At 38.6% G+C, this 22392-nt stretch overlaps 1 protein-coding gene across 3 annotated transcripts in view; it reads right to left on the bottom strand.

Moving 5' to 3' along the window:
• Nucleotides 1-22392, bottom strand: part of CPQ (carboxypeptidase Q) — a 487125-nt gene that overhangs the window by 332096 nt on the left and 132637 nt on the right. For all 3 annotated transcript variants that reach the window (XM_081265871.1, XM_081265869.1, XM_081265870.1), the window contains exon 3: nt 6715-6922. In XM_081265871.1, coding sequence (XP_081121997.1) covers nt 6715-6922 — 208 coding nt within the window. The remainder of the gene's footprint in view (nt 1-6714; nt 6923-22392) is intronic.

The raw sequence follows: 22392 nt of genomic DNA, 5'->3' as shown, positions 1-22392 counted from the left end.
AGCAGAGATCATAAATGCAAATGCCTTCAGTACCCAACCAGGTAAGGTAAAATACAAGGGGAAAGATAAAAGGGAGGGAAAAGGGCTCATCCCACCAATAAAAAGGATTTGGTGGCTAATCTCCTGGGCACAAGTTTGCCCTACAGAACATACCAGATACGTCATCAGGTCTGGTTTTTCTTTAAACCCCACAAACCCATACTGTTTTATAAAGCATACTATTTTAAAAAATATTAAGCTAAACTGATTTTTGATCCTTGCCTATCATACTTGAGTTCCTCCTCCTTCCCTTTCAAATCCAAGCAGTCCTCAAGTTCTGTTATTTTTTTTTCCACACTATCGCTCCTGCTGTCTCTTTTATCCACTGCTATTGCCATTTCCATCCACACTCATTATTCTGCACTAGTAGGAATGTATCCTTGCTTTCCTCTGCCAAGTGCGTTGTGCACAAGTGCAGAGGGATCTTTCTAAAATGGTAATCTTTATTATATCTCTGTTTGTATATAAGGTATGTTGACACCAAATTCAAATCTTCATACATGTATTTTGTATAATGATGATCATCACCTTCCACCATCCTTGCTTTTGTGGTATATATGTGTACTAAAAATTGTAATGGAGAGAGAAGAGAGAGAGAGAGAGAGAGAGAGAGAGAGAGAGAGAGAGAGAGAGAGAGAGAACATGTATAATAGCATAATTTGGCATGAACATACTTTATACACAGAGTTATGAAAAATTGTGCTGTAAATGGGTAATAATGAGTGTAATGCATTCCACTATTGTCATGTATGTAAAACATAAATAAATAGATATATAAATAAATAATAAAATTGCATTTAAAAGCAAAAGAATAAAACGGTAGTCTTAAACTTCACTGTGCGGCACCATCATCTGGAGGGGTTGTTAAACCTCAAATTCTGGACCCCACCATGGGCGTTTCTGATTTAATGAATCTCTTGTTGGGCCTAAAGTTTGTGATTTGAATACGCTCCCAGGTGAGGTTGCTGATTCCTTCCAGAGACCATTCTGAGAGCACTGTTCCAGAGCAGTGCTCACACATTCAGCAGTTCTCCATTCCCTCCATATCACACTGACAATGCCCTGATCTGGTACTCCGGATTCCTTGGCCCTGACCTCTTCCTCTCGCCCCAAGGTTCCGTTTCTCTGATTTCTTAGGAGACCTGGCTCCAGCAGAGATGGTCTGTTTGTGCATTCCCCAATACGTCATGCACTCCCACCTTGCCTTGACCTTGTATAGAATGTTTTTCCACCTACTTTCTCTTGGTCTAGTTCTGCCTTCTCATGGGTTACACCCAGAACCCACATCCTCAATGAAATGAGCCCAAATTTGATTTCTGTCACCTTGATTCCTACAACATTAGCTTTCCAGGTTGCTTGGTGCAATCTAAGGAATGTAGAATTCACAGCAAGAGGCTCTGAGTTTAAATCCTAGTTCTTTCACTAGCTGTGTAACTTGATAAGCCATTTAACCACCCTGAACCTGTGAAAGAGAGATACCAAAGTTTACATCTATTGTGTTGCATAAAGGATTAAAACAATTTAAGCCTTTAGAAAAGCATAGTACAAAGTTGGCATTTAATAAATGGTCATTCCCTTCTTTCATTTCTGTCCCCTAATCATGCATTAAGTATTACATATAAAATATATTCCCCTAATCAGTTATATTTTAACGTTGCCTCCTTCTCTTTCCTGAGATAGACTATTTCTGAAGAAAAAAAATGCATATCTGATTCATCTTAGTAACCCTAGTCCCTGGAAACTTCTGAGTAGCTGGTAAGCTCTCAGAAAGCATTTACTAAAAAGTATGATAAATTTGAGAAACAGTATAAGACAAATGGTTCTATTAAGAAGCTTTCCTCTGTAAAACCTAAATCTGTAATTAATTACATTGATTTTTAAAATATTTTCCCATTACAAAGAGAAGAGGTGTTTTACATTCATAAAAAGTGCTAATGAATTGACGATCAGTGGTGAATGAAAGGTCAGGTTGTTATTATAAAAACATCAATAAAGGAAAAGTCTTCTCTTTGAAGCCGGAGCACAGAACCACTAATAAAGACAGTCCAGAGAAACAAAGAGAATAACCTGGAGACGCTGCTGGCAACAAGTAATGAGAGCTTTCTCTGGAGGAATCTGTCATGAGGCCATGTGACTATTCTACTTCCAAAATGGCCGATGACACTGGTGACTGCACTGAAAAGTGTCATATGGAACTTCCTCTAGGGATTCTTTAACTCTGAAGATAAGCAGCAACAAATTACAATATATATTCTGTTCTTTAGCATTGCTGACTTCTACAATATTCCTAGATAGAATCTAATATTGCCTACTCCCATAGTTAAGGGTGAAAATCTTACCAGGGAGAAAGGAACTATTTTTTTTAAGTTAGCAACTGAAAACATCATTATTCATTAAAGTTTTGGTAGAATATATATTAAAAATCAGGTGTTTTGGGTACCTGACATTTTCTCCCAAATACAAAGTTCCCTAAAAGATCAAGTCATTTTAAAGCTTACTATAGAGGTTATATATTTTGGTCAGAGATCACTAGGAATTGGGTCACCCAGTGTTATGGTTTGGATCTAAAAAATATCCCTGATAGAGCTCAATTGTTAGGCAATGTATCAATGTTCAGAGGTAAAAATATTGGATTATGAGAGCTGAAACCTCATCTATGTATTAATCCATTTGATAGATTATTAATTTGAATGGACTAGTGGGTAGTAATTGTAGGCAGGTGGGATGTGGCCTTGGGTTATATTTGTCCCTGGCTTTTCCTCTCATCAGATGCCATGAACTGAACAGCTTTCCTCTTCCATGCCCTTCCACCATGAAATTCTGCCTCACTTGAGGTCCAAAGCAATGGTATTAGCTGACCATGGACTGAGACCTCTGAACCGTAAACCCTAAAATAAACCTTTCTTCCTCTAAGTTGTTCTTGACACATATTTTGGTCACAGCAATGAATAACTAACACAACTAACATAATTTGTTTGTCACATAATTTACTATATAAACTTAGACAAGTTTATTCCTTCAATAGATATTTCCAGAACACTATGTATTAAACATTGTACTGGATGATAGGAACACAGAAGTAAAGAAAAAGTACACACCCACTCACACACCCACACACACGAAATCAATATCTTTCTGAAACTGAGAGTCTAGTTAGTCTAGTATGTAGTCAGGAAGTCGGGGCAGACTGGACAGTTTTTCACCAAACTCACTTTCCTTATACCCTGAGCATAAAGATAAGCTAAAGTGCACAGCCTCCATATAATGGCATTCTGACCAGCAGAAAATGAGCAGAAGTATGTTATATCCAGTCCAGAATAGGAATGACCATGAAAAACCCTCCTGGTTAGTGAATGACTTTCTCTCAATATCCCCTTCTTTTTCTGCTGGATACAGAGGATTCTGAGATCTCAGAGATGTGGAGTCACAGATGGAAAGGAGCAAATGTCCACCTGCTGAACACTCCTTTGGCACTATTATGTAAGCAAGAAAGAGACCTCTGTTATGTTAGGTGACTGAGATGTGAAGTTGTTTGTTACAACCATTAGTCTATTCAACCAAAGTATGAGCCAAAACTATCTTCAAAACATTGTGATACAGACTATATATGGGATGGCATGGGAATACCATAAAGAGGTGGCTCACCTGGGCTACATTTGGATATCAGAGAGCACTTGCCTGAAGAAGAGCCACTAAGATAAATCTTGAGGAATGGAGTGTGACAGTGAGGAAGGGAAGGAGGGTAGCAGAGAAGAAAGCACAGGCTGTCATGAAACCCTGGGAAACATAGCTCATGGGGAAAATGTTAGTGGCTCCCAGTGACTGGAATATGGAATGAGGCTGGGAAACGGAGCTGCTCAGTCTGTATGTATTAAAATGATTGATACAGAGCAGAACCAAGAGACTTAGTAACTTCTAGAAATGAGGGACAAGGGAAGAAAACAAGCATAATCAAGGGCTGTGTGAGTTAGAAGACAGAGGTTATTTTTACTGAGATAGAAAATGCAGAAAAAAAATGTGAAAGGATGAATTAAATTTTTAAAAAGCTAGAACCAAGATATCCATAGGACATCTAAAAGAAGAACCCGTAGGCAACTGGCAATGTGGCAGTGGTCCAGATGGGAGAGGTGGGCTTGGAAATTGCCAAAGCATAAAGGTGATTAAAGCCACAAATGTGATGGTAATGCTCATGTAGAACAGTCAGAGCCAGAAGACAGAGAAATAGGAACAGAGGAGTGAGAGAGCAGACAAAGAAAATTAATATGAAAAAGAAGTCATAAAAGCCAAAGAAAAGAAATATTTAAAAAGAAGTCAATAGTGACACGTGCTTCAGAGAGGTGCCATAAGATGGTGGCTTGAGAAGTCCATTATATTTGATAACTAGATTGTTATTTGTGACCTTAAGAAGTTACATTTCTGTACTGGGAAAAGCCACATTGAAACAGTCTGCAGAGTGTAGGGGAGTGAGGACCCGGAGATAGGAATGAAGAACACTCTAAAGAAACTTGGTGCTAAAAACAATAAGCTAGAAGTGGACAAAGGAAGCCTATTTCGTTTTAGTTTTTAGTTTTCAGGATGTAAGATGTAAACAAATTAATATGTCTAATTCTCTAAACTTTTACATAGGGATAATGCTTCATCTGCATGACCCTTCAGGATGTAATCACAATAAATAATATGACCTATGTGAAAGATTTTAAGATATTATGTAAAGGCCAGTGTCATTACACATTTACAAATGTCAGAGAATGGAGTTTTAAAGTTGAATCCAATGAAGTATGGTTGACTATAAAATCAGAGAAAAGTTACCATCAGTCTAGATTTAGAAGTATAAGAAAATGTTCATTTTATCCATATAACAAATTGCTGACCCCAAGCCTTAGAGGATAACATTTTGAAGTCTCATGCTGGACAAGTCCTACTCATGCTGTATCCTTGGTTTTTCAGATGTCTTCACTACGCCAGAAAAAAAATAATATGCCAATGAATCCTGGCAGATCACTGAATATTAAGTCATCTGAGAATTTATTAGTCTTATGAGTAGTAGTCCTTAAATAAAGATTTCTGGCAATCTCCCAGTTTCACAAAGCAACAAACTAGCTCCATAATTTCATTCTCATAACCAATGGAATCATGGTGAATGGCCATAGCTTGCTTAGTGTGTTATTCCAAGGGTGACAGAGATATTCTGGGAAGTAAACTAGCCTTTTTAGGATTTCCCTCCTGGGAAGATGAACCATCCAAAAGAACATGATCCAATCACTTTTCACTAGTCATGAAGCCATTAAAGACTTTACAAAGAATATTATTTTTAGCACTATAGCACCAGTATAACTAGGTTTTCTCTCATAAAACTCTTAACAAGTGGTTTTAACATGCCCTGTCTTCTTCCTCCCCTGGGAAGACATATAATCTCTGTTTTTTTTTTTTAACTCTCTTTCCTTTTCTCTGCACTTTTGTACCATTCCTCTCTCACTAGTTGCTGACATCTATTCCTCAGTTATTTTATTTTCAAGAGTATAGGACGATAATTAAGGTCAAGCAGCTGTGTCTTAATCTCCAAACAGCCATTGTGCAGAATGAATTTACATACTAACACATAGATACTAAAAATCCAGTCCTGAAACTCAAATAAACACCGTCTGCAATTATTTGTGCATTTTTTAAAAAAAATGGGCCAGGCTACAACACTAAAATGGCATTTCTTTTATCTATGTTACTCATATATCTATCCTTAATGTGTGACACAACTACATGTAACTATTAAACTAGGCCAAATGTCTACAGGTCAAGTTTTAGACCTTTTATCCATTGCAATACTGAATTGCATCCTGGGACTGAGAATTATTGAAACACTTGACCCAGCACAGTGGCACAAGCTTGTAGTCCCATTTACTTGGGAGGCTAAGGCAGGAGAATCCTTGAATCCAATAATTTAAGGCTATCCTTGACAACATTTAAAAAAAAAAAAGCAGGCTAAGAGGAGTTAGTCTCCTAAGATAATAAAAACCAGGGTAATAAAGAAGAAAAGTCTTACATTGTTTTCAAATAATGCCACCAAATATTTTTATAGACCTGTAAAGATAATCAATTATCTTTTATAAGTTTGCTCAATTTAATCTTAAAAGAATTTCACACATTTCTTCTTCATCATCATTTGTCAACAGAGAATTGTGAGGCTCAGAGAAGTCTAAGAAACACTGAAGTTGTTCATACAGTTGTTCAGTAGCAGAGCCAGGTTCCTCTAGTTCCCCAGCTTGTTCCATTACCCCAGAATTGGCCCCCACCATGTTACCCACTCTATTTTTATTTCACTCCTCTAGCAACGTGGAAAGCAGCCTGGCTTCCTCTGAAGTCATTAGGAATGCTGATGAAACACAGACGTGAAGTCAACCCACCCTCCAGTGAAAATACACAGTGTATTCATTATATAAGGAATGTTAAAGGATGGCTGTGGATGTGGAAAGCTTTTTAAAGGAATGCATAAATGAAGCTTGGAATCCTGAAAAGGCCCCCAAAAGATATTGCCAACAAATGACCAAATGTGGAATAGGGGGTGGGGGAATTCCATGCATGATCAGTATTTTCATTTGAATGGCTTTGTCTTTATTTCGTAAGGGCTTCTCTTTCATGGAAAAGATTTTTTAAAATTTCCAAACAAATATCATAACCAACCTGTAGATGGAGAAGGTCGCCACTGATCGGATAAGGGATGCCAAAGCTCCCACCTTGGCAGCCTCCACAGCCCCCCGGACTCGGTATTCCACTGTCATGGCATAGCTGACATAAGGTTGGTTATAAACAACAATCTTCCCTCTTGCTTCTGGGGCCCTTCTCTGCAGTTCAGCGAAAGAGGTCACCACCAGAACTTCTGCTGTAATGCCTAGAAATAAAAGTCAAACAAGAATTAACTTATGGTTTCCCATCAGCCAGGTGGAAATGGTGCACAAAAGTTCACACATGCTTTGTCCGCTACATCTGGCAAACTTGTTTGAGAAGATCAAAGTTTAGAGCCATTTACCATGGGAGAAAGATTATGAGGTTAGCATTCAAAATAATATAACATACAACTCAGGGTTTTTCACCTCACTTAACCAGCTGGTTCTAAATCACTAATTGCTTGAAAAAATAGCCCGTTTTATTTTCTTCTTCTTCTTTCCCACCCTAAGAAGTCATGCACTTCACAGAATGACACTAATTATTTATTTTTAAAAAGGCATTTTAGAAAATTCCTCTAAGGATTAATGAAACACATATTCATCTTTTCATAACACTATTTTGATATTTGGCTAAACAACCTTCAATGACATCATGCAAAAGATGGCAGTTTGTGAGGAACGCTCTTAAGAAGCCAATGTTCCTTGTAAATCCAACTTTTAACAAATGGTTAATGTGACTTCTCCTAAGAATTATAGAGAGCTTGTTTTCTTTCCTCTTTTGTATAAAAACATTCTTAAAGGATCTGGAAACTTCCCATGCTTCTCATTTTACAGTCCTCATTCATCACCAAACACGTTACTAGTCTTCAAATAAAACTCTCCACCATGTAGTATAATTGTCCTGTTAACTTGGGGAGATGTGTGCCCAAAGAGCATCACCAAAGAGCCTACTGAATAGAGCAGTTAGAATGGCAAAGAAAAAATATTTAGTAGCAAAGGCCAGATGCAGTGGTTAAATAAAACCATATAAAAGAAAGTGGTAAACAACTACCATTTGTGGCTTTAACCAGGCAGTCAAGAAATACATTGCTAACATGTGAAGTATCACCATATATTTTTCATATTTCTTAATAATCCAAACTAGAGAACTATATTTCTTTATTTTCTTTTTCTTTTGAAAGCTTAACTTATGGTTAACTAAGATGTCATTAAGATGCTAACTGCCGGTTGGAAAATCTTTTTAAAATGCATTGCAGGTACTGGAGAATTCTATACAGGCCCCATTATAATGGTCCCTTTAGGCAGGCTCCTCTCCTACTTCCGGCCTGGTTTTGTACATTTACTTTAAAATGATTAGCTACAAATCTATAAGTATGTCTCCGTCAACACTCATAACTCAGAATTTAATTTATGATCTAAGAAAAGCAGTGTACAAATATGGAAAATAAGGAAACCTCCAGCTCTTTATGTGACAAATCTGCATAAAAATACAAATAAGGAGTCAGCTAGACAGATTATGAGATTCATAACTTTCTGAAACCTAGAGTTACCTTGAAATTTGACTGGTGTTATTGTTGGCATAGTGCAGGAATTTTGCTGATGGTTTTCAGCTGCTCCTAATGAATAACAGGTTCAATGGTCCACCCAAGGGATGTCCCAGCAAATGGGGTAATTTTGTGTCTAAATTAGAGCCGCTAAAAATGAAGCCAAACTTCTATAAAATTTCAAAATTAAAGTCATACAAGGGTGGTACTTCACTCAAATCTTGACAAAAGAGAGCCAAAAGGTAACCTAGACAGCACAGTTGTTAATGCAAATCACTAGTAGCAACTACAGGTCAAAGCCTGTCACAATGAACTTGGGAGAAGAGTTTGAATTAAACTGTTTCCCTGAAAGCTGAGAGTCATCTCTTATTCCTGTCTCCTTCATTCCCAACAATAAAATCAATCCTTAAAATACTAATAATTTTACCTTTAAAAATTAGTATCGACCAAATCCATGTCCCCTGGTCTAACCTGTTACACTCTCTGACCTCAGGCCCTCATTATCTCCTTTTGGATTCTTACAAGCTCCTCCTCCCCAGCCCTCTCTCACCACTGGCATTCCAACTTCCATCCCAGTTCCCCCAAAACGTAACCTACACGGTTACCCGAATGTAGTACCTGAATTACTGAGAAGCCGGATCTGCCAACAGAACCATCACTCTGTCACTCTCCCTGATGAAACTCATCTATCAACCTACCTCTACAGACACTCGTTCCTGTTTATTTTAAGCTTCATCAATCCTAATCCTACAAGTTCTCACTCTTATCCTCTGTTATTCCACTCCTTGTTTTTTTTTTTTTTTTTCATGATATGGTACATTGTGTCTATTGACCCCATTCTCTCAACATCTTTTTTTTTTCTTTTGGGTACTAGGGATTGAACTCAGGGGCATTAGACCACTGAACCACAACCCCAGCCCTATTTTGTATTTTATTTAGAGACAGGGTTTCACTGAGTTGCTTAGCACCTTGCTTTTGCTGAGGCTGACTTTGAACTCAACAATCTTCCTGCCTCACAGCCTCCCAATCCACTGGGATTACAGGCATGCACCACTCTGCCCTGTTACTCTCTCAACATCTTCATGTTACCAACACCAATTTCTCCCTCAAGCTTCCATTTAAGAATCATTTCTTTAGGGGGCATTTTTCAGCTTCCTGCTTTCTTTCCTATCCCCTCACTCCTGTCCCTGGGAAGGCTGAGTCATACACCACCCTCCTCCAGAGTTTTAGGAGTGCTCAGAATAGTTGGGCACTAGACAAATGAAACTGTATGTGCGGCTCTCTTTACTGCCTAAACTGTGAATTCCTCAGGCTTTGGGGCCAAGTTCATTCTCGTTTGTATCTCCAGGGACTAACACAGTTCTGGGCGTGTGGGTAGACATTTGGGCATTAAACATTGAATGTCATGGCTCCAAATAAGGGATCATTGACTGGACCAACAGCATTCCCATAGTAACTCAGCAGTCTGACTCTCTTACCACCCAGAGTAAAGCTGCAACACAATAACCAAGCAAAAGAATCACTGGGTAATCCTAATACCAATATAAAGCCCAAGAATAAAATCTAGGTTCCTGAACATAAGGTAGTTCTTCTCATCTCCCTTAAAGCCTAGGTACTCTTCCTTAGCTCAACATTTTACATCTGGCATTTAATCCTAAAATCTATGAGAAACAACAAATGAAAAGGGTAAGATTGGTCTGAAAACTGACAGCAGCACCACAAAAAACCCAAGTCAGAGAGGGAAACAGGCAAAGCAACAAATACTAACAGAACGTTCCACAGTGATGGAAATGTTTTACCATCAGCGCTATCTAACACAGTAGCCTCTAGCTACATATGGCTATTGAGCACAGGAAATGTGACTGGTATGATTGAGAATGGGACTTTCAAATGTCACTTCATTGTAATTAATGTCTATTTACATTTAAACAGCCGCGTGTGGGTAGCATTCACAGTGACTGCAGGCTCAGGCCCCTGCACAGGGCAAATAGCTGAGAGCATCTCTGCTGGTCCCAAAGGACTTGCTTGGTGATAGTCCAATAACAGACATGCATCACGATGATGATCTCCTCTAGTAGTCACAGACCAGGTAGACTGTACTCAGTAGCCATTGTTGCAGAAAGCAGGGTACGTACAAAACATCACAGGAAGATATTTGCCCAAATTAAACAAAATAAAATCAGGCCATCTGGAAAACTTCACTCTTCTGAGTTTGCATTTTGACATGTTACACCAAAGGGAATACTCATGTTCTCCCACAAATCAGCAGGTTCCTGCTCCTCACTTCCGTCTCCCTCCCTCCCATTCACCATCCTGAAAGGTAGTTTTAAAAAGCCTCGGAGGACACAAAACCAAGGTCATGTTCACAACAAGGCCTACCCCCAAATTCCAATTCACAATCACAGCCTGTTGCCAACCTCCTATTCCTCTTAGCTCTCTTAATTTCTTCAGAGCCTTTAACAGCATCCAGTTATACCCACCACAATAATGTAAGGCACACATGGGGTATAAATTTTTATCTATTTTATTCATTAATGTTGTAAAAGTAAAAGAAATTGAAGTTAAAGTGTAAAAGACCGGGCATTGTAAAGTTTCTAAGCTGCAAAGCCTGAGTTAAAAAGTAAAGGACTAGGTATTGTAAAGTTTCTGAACTGCACACAGAACCTGAAACTCCTGAGGTAGTTAAGACAATGCCCGGTACTGACCATTTAGGTGTTTAATAACCTAGGACCTTGTGTAGCTTGGCACGTAGGCATTCAAGGCCCAAACCAATCAGTTTGAATGTGTACCCACTTAGGAGAGACCAATCACCCCCACCCGACCTGTTCCTGCCAATGAATGTGCTAATCATGTATAAGAGTTGTTGTTCAATTTTCCCGGGCCTCATGATGATTTGTTCTGATGTATGCAAAGCCCCCGCCCTCCCCAAAAAGTGTACTTAAGCTCTGCTTGACCTCTGCTCTGGGCTCTGGGCAGCTGTCCCTTCTTGAGTGAGCACGGAGCCCCAGCATGCTGGTTTCTCAATAAATCCCCTTTTGCTGATTGCATGAGCCAGTCTCTTGGTGGTCTCTTCCTCCGACGTTCGTGGGACCCTTACAATGTTACCAAAGTGCTTGAAATGATGCCCGACATATATATGTGAAACACAGACTGAAGAAAAAACAACAAAAAATTAATTAAAATATAATGCCTCATCCTTTATCTCCCTCCAAAAAATGCATGTTTCCAAGGAACTTGCATATTCCTGTAGGTGAGAATAATTGATATTAATAGCTGTACTTGAGTGATTGTTATGTATGTTAATGTTCACAGCAGCTCTACAAAGTAGCTTTTACAAGGATCCTGAGGTGCCAAGAGTTAAGTGTACACAACTACTAGGTGTGGAAGCTGAGATTTGAGTATCCGTGTTGTCTGTATCCAAGGGCCATGCTCTTCCTATTAACTACATTACTCTTCTCTCATAAATATAGAACATATCAAAAGAAAAGCTCAGTGTTTTCATTTTAAGAGGAATAAAAAGGAAAAAGAAATAGTTACACAGAAGCCAACCTAAGTTGTCAGGCGTCAGCTACCTTCCAGGAACCCTCCGGGTACTGTTATCCAAGGGGTCCAGCCTATTCACAGGGGAGCATTGAGGGGCTCTTCACTCTAGGGTGAGATCCTTATAGTGATGAAAAGGATCACAGTAGTTAATTTCAGAAGAGAATGTGGGACCCAAGCTAAAAACACCCAAAGTGACTCTCTTGGCGATAGCCTCTTAAGTCACAAACAGTTCAAAAATCCTGGGTTTCTTTTTATTTTTTATACCTAATTTTCAAAACTTATGGATTCATTTTTAAGCCACTTATCCTGTGTGTGATTACTGTTTGCAGTCTCCCTGCAGGGACAAAAGATGCTAACCAGTGTGGTATAGGCTCAGTCATCCACTCTATAGGGAATCTGATAGAGACCCACTTTCCATCTCTTCTGACTTGATTCCTTCCAAACTGAGTTAAAAATAAGAAGAAATCAAGACATGGTAGTGCATGCCTGTAATCCCAGCTACTCTAGAGGCTGAGGCAGGAAGATAGGAAGTTCAAGGCCAGCCTGTGCAACATAAAGAGACTGCCTCAAAAAAAAAAAAAGATAGTGAAGGGAGAACTCTATGTTTTCTACTATTGAAAGCAAATAAAAGATATAAAAACATGTCTCTGGAGCTCAATTCAAAGTGGTATGTTTTAGGAAATTGATTTTGATTCAGAAGAAGACTTAACCCCCAAACAGGAAGTGGTCTAGCCCTACCCAAAAGGAAGCCCAGCTTCATAGTCTTATCACAGAATCTTCCACCCTGTGCACTATGAAAGATGACTAGGTCCCTAGAATGGTTGGCCTTTCCTGAACTCAGAGTTATGGAGAAGGGAAAACAGTTGTTCTTGGAAACTCACTGTTTTGCCTGAAGTGGTAAGGAAATTGCAAATTCATGGCAAGGCAGATAAAAGAGCATCAGATGTTCCTTTCTGAGGGTCCATTTGTTTATGGAGAATATTACCGATTGTGCAATGTACTTCATGGAGGAACAAGACTAAAAGATTTAAATTAATTCAACAAGTTTATAGACCTCCTTCTAGGCCAGGACTTCATGCCAGGGACTGGGGACAAAAGGAAGATGAGTAAGTTCCAGTTCTCACCTTAGGGAAGGTATAATCCAGGGAAGAAATAAGGGTAAATAAGAACTTTTCAAATGACTCAGGATGCCACAAGCGCTAAATAAAAGTATAGCATAACATCATGAAATGACAACACAGATTAGTTTAAACTCTGAGCAGGAAGAATCTAGCGAGTTCCCTGTAAGAAGAAACTTTAAGTGGGATTTAGAAGATTTCAGTTGCCTGAAAATGAGGGAAAGGGCATTCCCAGGTAAAGAACAAAGAAGAGAAGAAAAAAATACATGAAACATCTATTCACTTACAGCGAATAGGAGGCTTCCTGCCAGGCCCCCAGTCACTCCAAAATCTTCCAATTTTTAACCAAGATATTTATAGGCCCTCATTCTCCTCTGTGAATTCCAGGAAGGAAGGAAAGTGGTCTCTTAGAGAAATTTTCAAAAAATAAAACTCAGCTCTTAGTTTGATTGAAAGTTGGATAAGCGAGGGGCAAAGCACAGCTCCAAAAGGTCCCTGGAGGTATATGACTCATCCTCTCCAAACTGGGTCTCCTGAGGCCTGGCTCCAATTAAACCTGGTCTGTCAGTCTTACAAGAGGACCCAACTACATCAAAATCCATGGGCACAGTAAATTATCATCAACTCTAGAGAGGCCACTATTCATCTGCCAGGGTGCTGAGCCACCTTGCCACACTGACATCTGGGGCCAAGCTGCAAGCAGAGCAACTTGTCTACTTCAACCTCTAAAGAATTTAGAGAATTTATAGCACAGCTTTTGTTGTTATGGACAGGACCACGAGGCTTAACTGAGCATTAAGGCAGAACACGCGTTCTACAGGGACCCTGCTCAGCAACATGCAGCATCTACAAGCACGGAGCACAGGCTGGTCCTTAGAAACCCCATTGCCTTAAAATCCAGCCACTCCCATTGTCCTTTCAGCAGCATAAAGAGGTGATTAGACTTAGGAGGACCTCCATTATTTCTAGCAGTTATCATAAGGAACATTTCTACTCTAAAACATGAGTTGGACTCTTTTTCAGAACAAGTTGGTTGCTTTGAAACATGATTGACGTGGTTGCTCTCCCCCCAGCTGCTGTGTGTCATCTTGTAAGGGTGACTGGTGTGGGTGGGTAAGGAATTTTGCAAAAACCACTATCATCTTACACATCTTCTCAAATAAGCAGTAGAAAGACACCAGGCACCTCAGTCAGCTTCAAGTGGTGGTTAAAGAGGACAATCCAGGGGCCTCGTGATAGCTGGACATAGGGGTGAGTTGCTGACCAGGTAGACTAACAAAGGGCTGGGGTTATGGGAGTCTACAGGCATGGCTGAATTCCCTGGAAAGGTGAAATCTGCCAAATGAATGTTAATTGTCTACCAAACATTGGAAGGGAGGAGAGGAAGCTGAAAAGAGGACAGAGATGAAGGCAGATAGAGAATGACAAGAGACACTGGCAGCCTTGGGAGGACAACACATGGGAGCCTGTAGCTGTGACGGAATCTGTGTAGGAATTTTGGTGGGAAAAGAGAAGTCAGGTATTTTGGATTCGTAGATTGAAAGTGTCACTAGGCACTTGAAGGAGGGAAGGAAAGGTATAGAAGGAGGTTTAAGGTCCTACTGCCATATTTTGGCTAAGATTAGATGATAGTGGTTTAGACCAGGATGGACAGTGGGGATACAGTCCAGTGTGCCACACTGAACAACCGCTTGGATGGCAGGCCATTTTCTCTGATGGGGTAACTGGCTTTGTGCTCCAATGACCACACTGCCTGCTCTGTGCAAAGATGGTCTTCCGAAGGAAATTTGTGTGTAACTGAAATTTATTAAGCAAATATTCAAAAACCAAAGAAACACTTTTTAAATTTTTTAAGGTGAATTATTTCAGCAAAGCAGTCATCTTATTCCATAATTTTAAAATAAGGTATTTTGCATAATACATTATGCATTTTTCAAGATATACTTAAAAGAAGGTATTTCTTCATCAGAGTACCCTGGCTTGAATTCCAGCCATAAAGCCCACTAGCTGTTTTTCTTTCTTTTTAAAACTCATTTATCTTTTTATTTATTTTTAAATATGCTTTCTTATTTTTAATGGACATGCCTTTTGATCTTATCTTATAAAATGGGAATTGCAATAATATTGGCATCACTAGGCTTCTTGTGAGCACCAGATGAGATAAGGATGATAAAATTACTCTCTATGTTATAAAGTGCTTTAAGGCGATAGGGTATATATTTAAGGGCTCTGGACACATATTTACTAGATATAAGCAGTAATTATCTGATTTATTTAAAATTTTGCTTTGAGCCAATAGCATAAATTTTAAAAAAAAAGTGGATATGAATTTAGTAAAGACTGAGCCCTCTTAGTTTACAGCAGAGCTGTTCCATATCATATCAAACAGCTCTAGTTTTTACTAAACCAATAATTTAGCCAGTATATCATAAAGGCCCCACATTAGGCTGCAGAAAAGCTGAGCAGTTTCCATGGGTCTACCTGACAACAAGGGCTACATAGGCGGTGATGGAGGGGTGGGTGAAAGAAGCAGGAAATGGACTTTTTGGAGAGGCAGCATCAGAACATGGCATGGGTGCCAGAGATGCATGGCCCTATCCACAACAGACCTGTGAGACACTATGATTTCCTCTCTCTTCCTCTTCAGAGGATAACACATTCCTATCAACTGCCTTATAAACTGGAGGATCTGTGTTGAAGACACTGACCCGAGACTTGGCCAAGCAACTTGCTCTGGCCAACCCAGTGTGAATGGGCATGACCAATGGTCACAGCTGATCAGGACCTTTAAAAACTATTACAAGATTTGACTTCTTCTCTTAAGAACTTTTTGTCTTTGGCCACGAGAATGGGGCATCCCAGATGGGAGCTGCTTCTTTGGGGTGAAAAAGAGACTTGAGGCGAGAACAAAAGAATCACCAACTGGCAGCTGATATATATAAAAAGCAATATGGTGCCAGGTGCAGTAGTGAATGCCTGTGATCCCAGAGGCTCAGGAGCCTAAGGCAGGAGGATTGAGAGTTTAAAGCCAGCCTCAGCTAAAGTGAGGCACTAAGCAATTCAATGAGACTCTGTCTCTAAATAAAATACAAAATAGGGCTGGGGATGTGGCTCAGTGGTCTAGTGCCCCTTAGTTCAATTCCCAGTACCACCCCACACCAAAAAAGCCATACTACTGAGTGAGTACTGCCTGTTGCAGGGACCTGAATTTAAAGTTTCTATCAGAGTTTTCTTCCCCACAATCTATGGCTAACTGATAAGATAGAGAATGAATATATTTGATACTGTAAGGAAGATTGTTCAATTGTTCAGTAAAAATTCAAAAACTAATTTCCTCCTCACACATCAAAGTGATCAAATGATCAACAACAGAAAACAAAAAATCTAAAGAAGAATTTAGCAAATGTCACTCATCTAACATATGTAGATTTACAATGACAAAGAATTTTAAATAGCAGAAAAACCCCAGAGACATTAAAACATATCCTTGGTAGCTTCAGTTAGCTAGCTACCAATGTCATTCCTAAAAGAAACAAGTAGCTCTGTCACAGTTAAGTAATTCTATGCACTTTCAGAAGATTTCACTATTTCATCTCTAAATGTGTTTTCTCTCTGAATTCCATCTTCACAAACCAAGGGCAAAAATGACAGAAACTAGTGTGTTTGTGTTTATATTAGATACAAGATAATGTCATTACAGTGTTATGGCAGAGAGATAAAACAACTCTAAGACAACTTGGTATTCCAAAGTGGGCCTTTTTATTTAGTTATAGTCTTGAAATGTTGAGTGTCCTATGCTGTCTTCTTAGAGGAGTAAAACTTGGGTTAAAAAAATATTGTAACAGAACAGAATTTCTGTCTGAAATAGTAGTAAAGCTGGCTCAGTCTAATGATTCAATTTGATATAATTTGCCACTTGAAGGACATTCTAGAGACATGCTGTAAATATCAGAACCACGTGACTTACATGAAATTTTCTTGGAGGCCATTTTATGAAAACTCTTACCCTAGAAGGACACAAATCCAAGTATTGATATTAATGCCACAATTTATAAGTGAGAAAAGGCATTTAAGAAGTACAGTGATAGAAGGGGTAAGACTATTTGTCCCATCTTACTAAGTCACATGAAGATTCTTGAGTCTTCTTGATTTTTTTTCCAAACTAGAAAGTGGTAATAAATCTTGGTGGTTCCAAGCCACTGGGATTTTGGAGGGAGGTACGCACCCCAGTACTACTGAATGTGAACTGACTGTGCAGGGGAACTACGTTAGTCAGACTGACTTCAAAGTCCATTTCAATAAATATTTGCCATTGGTCAATTTTGTTTTCACAATAATCTTAATCCTTGGGTCAAGTTTGATTACGGATATGAGTAAGTATTCTACAATAATAGTAACACTCAAGTTGCATCTACCATAAATCTTTTTCTAATTACTGAGATCAAGGAACATGTGAATTCTTTTACTTGCTAATGGTAGAAAACTCCACTGCAATTGATTTGAAAAGGTTTTCACTGATGTGACTAGTAGCAGGGTCGGCTTCAGGAAGTTCCTGGTTCCTGATGCTGCCTTTTATCATGTCAGCTTCATCTCCAGTGCCTGTGTGATGTTCTACCTCATCACAACCCAGGGAAAGACAGTGTCTTCCAGTCGCTTCCACAGCAAAGACAGAGCTCCAGCAAACGAGTCTGTCCAAGACTTCTGGGTTATAGGCCCACTACTGAATCCAGTTAGACAGCCATGGAGATGGGCTCTGCTGACTGCCTTAAGTAAAGTCCCTTCATCCTGGGTAAGAGGCCAATCCTAACAAACCAAATGGTTGGGAACTAGCAACGGCTTCCATTCCCAAACAGAAGGAAAACGCCCACCACAGAGTGGTGGTGATGTCTCTTGATATTGCCACAAAATGTAGCACAATGCTTTTCTCACATTCTGAATTCAACATACATTTGCAGAACTGAATTAAATTGACCATATTGTTCATGATCCACTTTGGCAGGCCAAAGAGCCTCTTAGTGCACTTACTCCCAATGACTGAACTCAACAAAACAAATAGGAAGTTTCTGTCTGATGAGCTTTTGATGAACTAAAATTAATGAAAAACACGCGCTCATCTAGCAACATCAATAATTTATTAATCCACACCAGAAACTTAAGTAAAAATGCTATGGTAATAGAAATACTAATGCTGTAGGGGTTCACAGCCTGCACAGTTCCCAAGAATCCATTTGTGATTCTTAACTCGCATTTGAAAACCACTTTTCTGTATAGTATCCTGATGGAAAACTAAAAATTTAAGCCTTTGCAGAATTCCCATCCATTCTCAAGGTACAGTTTCAAATATTTAAAAGAAAAGACATCAGGCCTGAATGTACTCAACATAAAATCAGGAGGTAAAAGGTAATAATCCTTCAGCCTGAAAGATTTGCATGAAACTAATGATAATGACTATAATATGCATACTCTGGCCAGGGACCATGCAGAGATCTTTATGTGCATTATTTCATGTAATCCTTATCCCTATGTGGTAGGTATTATTGATGCCCTATCAGTAAAAACACTGACATGGAAACTGAGACTTGACCTAGGTCACAAAGTTTGGTCAGTTGTAAATTCAGGATTCAGATCGAGACTTATCCGATAGAGACCCTCTATCTTTCTCAGGAAAAAAGGAGAAAGCATGTAACAGTTCTTCTTGTGACCTAATCCTCATCCAGTTAGTCATTTATACATTTCATCTATAAGATGCCTAAATACAAAATATCCCAAATGTCTTGGAGGCCATTTGACTATGACTTTTATCCTATATCTTACACAGAACTTACTTGCTATCCAGATTATCATATGACGACATAAAATAATTCACTGAACAGTACTTAAATATATATTTTCACCTTTGCCTTCATTTAACATACTTTGAAAATGTTTATAAGACTGTCTTTTCAAGCAGGTTGATTTCATGGTCACTGAATAAAGTTACAACTATCTTATATTTGATAAAGGGGCTAAAAGCATGCAATGGAGGAAGGATAGCATCTTCAACAAATGGTGTTGGGAAAACTGGAAATCCATATGCAACAAAATGAAACTGAATCCCTTTCTCTCGCCATGCACAAAAGTTAACTCAAAATGGATCAAGGAGCTTGATATCAAATCAGAGACTCTGCGTCTGATAGAAGAAAAAGTTGGCTCCGATCTACATATTGTGGGGTCGGGCTCCAAATTCCTTAATAGGACACCCATAGCACAAGAGTTAATAACAAGAATCAACAAATAGGACTTACTTAAACTGAAAAGTTTTTTCTCAGCAAGAGAAACAATAAGAGAGGTAAATAGGGAGCCTACATCCTGGGAACAAATTTTTACTCTTCACACTTCAGATAGAGCCCTAATATCCAGAGTGTACAAAGAACTCAAAAAAATTAGACAATAAGATAACAAATAACCCAATCAACAAATGGGCCAAGGACCTGAACAGACACTTCTCAGGAGGATATACAATCAATCAACAAGTGCATGAAAAAATGCTCACCATCTCTAGCAGTCAGAGAAATGCAAATCAAAACCACCCTAAGATACCATCTCACTCCAGTAAGATTGGCAGGCATTATGAAGTCAAACAACAACAAGTGCTGGCGAGGATGTGGAGAAAAGGGTACACTTGTACATTGCTGGTGGGACTGCAAATTGGTGCGGCCAATTTGGAAATCAGTTTGGAGATTCCTGGGAAAGATGGGAATGGAACCACCATTTGACCCTGCTATTGCCCTTCTCTGACTATTCCCTGAAGACCTTAAAAGAGCATGCTACAGGGATACTGCCACATCGATGTTCATAGCAGCACAATTCACAATAGCTAGACTGTGGAACCAACCCAGATGCCCTTCAATAGATGAATGGATAAAAAAAAATGTGGCATCTATACACAATGGAGTACTATGCAGCAATAAAAAATGACAAAATCATAGAATTTGCAGGGAAATGGATGGCACAGATTAGAACAGATTATGCTTAGTGAAGCTAGCCAATCCCTAAAAAACAAATACCAAATGTCTTCTTTGATATAATGAGAGCAACTATGAACAGAGCAGGGAGGAAGAGTAGGAAGAAAAGATTAACATTAAATAGAGACATGAGATGGGAGGGAAAGGGAGAGAAAAGGGAAATTGCATGGAAATGAAGGGAGACCCTCATTGCTATACAAAATTACATATAAGAGGTTGTGAGGGGAATGGGAAAATAAACAAGGAGAGAAATGAATTACAGTAGATGGGATAGAGAGAGAAGATGGGAGGGGAGGGGAGGAGGGATAGTAGGGGATAGGAAAGGTAGCAGAATACAACAATTACTAATAGGGCATTATGTAAAATTGTGGATGTGTAACCGACGTGATTCTGCAATCTGCATTTGGGGTAAAATTGGGGGTTCATAACCCACTTCAATCTAATGTATGAAATATGATATGTCAAGAGCTTTGTAATGTTGTGAACAACCAATAATAAAAAAAACCCAAAAAAAACAATATTAACTCCTCACCAACTCACAAAAAAAAGATTTAATTAAAATAATAATAAAGAACTAACACTTTTATAGAACTTACAATATGCCAGACACTATTCTAAGTGTTTTACCTTATTATTTAATACCTTAAATATTAATTTATTTGATTTTCTAATCAGTCCTGTGACATAGGCACTCTTATTATCTTCATTAAATACAGGATATTTTATTTATTTCAACTTATGTTTTAAATACTTATTGCCTGTCTTATTGCCAAAAGAATTTGTGAAGACTTCAAAACATACATCAAAATATAAAAATAAATGGGGAAGTAAGGTAAAGAAAACAGGGATAGTAAAATTAAAATAATGCCATGGTTAATATTATGAAAAAATATATATGCCATAAGGTTTATGCAGTTGCTGAAGAGGACTATAAGTTCGGTACAAATTGCCTGGCAAACAAAGCAAAGAGCACAAAAAAGTCAGGCACAAAATTCAGTGTTCATAGAGGAAAACAAGCAGTTATCTAGGAAATGCACATCTTTCCTACAAGAAAATTATGGTATGAGTAATAATAAAGAAAATAATATGTGATTAAAATAGTGGACAAGAGTTCATTTCTACTGTGAGTATAAAACATGGGGACATTATTCTTCCACCTTCCACACCCATTTTCTCCTATCCTTCAGTAATAAAACCTTTTAATCTTGCTGGCAACAGGACTATATAGAAAGAAAAAAAAAAACAAATTTCCAGCTTCTCTGTAGCTGGATGTTTCCAGGCTCCTTAATAAGGGACGCCTATCTTTACTCTTTCCTGGTGTCTCAAATGAGAATGGAGGATGCCATCATGGACCATGGGTAGGCTCAGACACAATCATCTGGACAGAAGTTGGATTCATAAGACCCTAGAGAACACTTATCTAGAATTTTACATTCCAGAGAAAAAACTTCTATGTTGTATAAACAAGCCACTCTTATTTGGAGTTTTCTAGCTAACTGAAGAATGAGGGAAACAAATCTCCTTTGGTTTAGGTGATCAGAGAAGACCTCTCTGAGGAGACATTCAAGCTGAGAATTGAAGGATTCTGTTAAGGAGCTATTCACAAGAATAGTGGATACCAACATATTACTTGCAGAGGTTATTGCATGTACAAAGTCCTCAAGGCAGGAGAACTTTTCTGAGGAAATTAAGGAAGATCATCATGGCCAAAATGTAGTAAGAAAGGGTGAATAAGAGCAGGATATGAAGTTTATAGGAAAAACACAGGCCATATCGTAACAGTTAAGTGTTAGAATTTATGTTGGTAGGATATAGGGAAAAAATGCTTGTATACTGCTGAGGGAAAAGCAAATTAGCTCAGCCATTATCAAAAATAGTGTAGAGGATTTTCAAAAACTTAAATATTGAACTACCACATATGATGCAGCAATCCCACTTCTGATTGTACATCCAAAAGATATGAAATCAGATGTCAAAGAGACATCTGCACTCCCATGTGTACTGTAACTCTATTCACAATAGCCAAGATAGGGAATCAACTTGAGTGTCCATCAGCCGATGAGTAAATAAAGAAGATGTAGTATATGCAAACCATACTATACTACTCAGTCTTAAAAAAAGAAAGAAATCTTGTCATTTGTGACAACATGGATGAAACTGGAGGACACTATGTTAAGTGAAATAACCAGAGGCTGGAGGGTGCAGGCATTGGGAAGATGTTGTCCAAAAGACAAAATTGCAGTAAAACAGGAAGAGTAAGTGCAAGAGATCTACCGTACATCGTGGTAACTATGGTTAATAACAACATATTGCACACTTGAAAATTGCTAAGAGAGTAGATGTTCTCTCTGAAAAAAAAATGTGAGGTAGTGCATATATTGAATAGTTTAATTTAGCCATCTTACAATATATACCTATATCAAAATGTCATGTTGTATCCCATAAATGTGCATAATTTTTCCTTGTCAATTATACAAAATAGTAT

Source organism: Spermophilus citellus, assembly GCF_964194105.1.
Source record: "Spermophilus citellus genome assembly, chromosome: 14".
NCBI lineage: Eukaryota > Metazoa > Chordata > Mammalia > Rodentia > Sciuridae > Spermophilus > Spermophilus citellus.
Note: the sequence above shows the minus strand (reverse complement) of the source record. Positions and strands in the feature narration are given on the sequence as shown.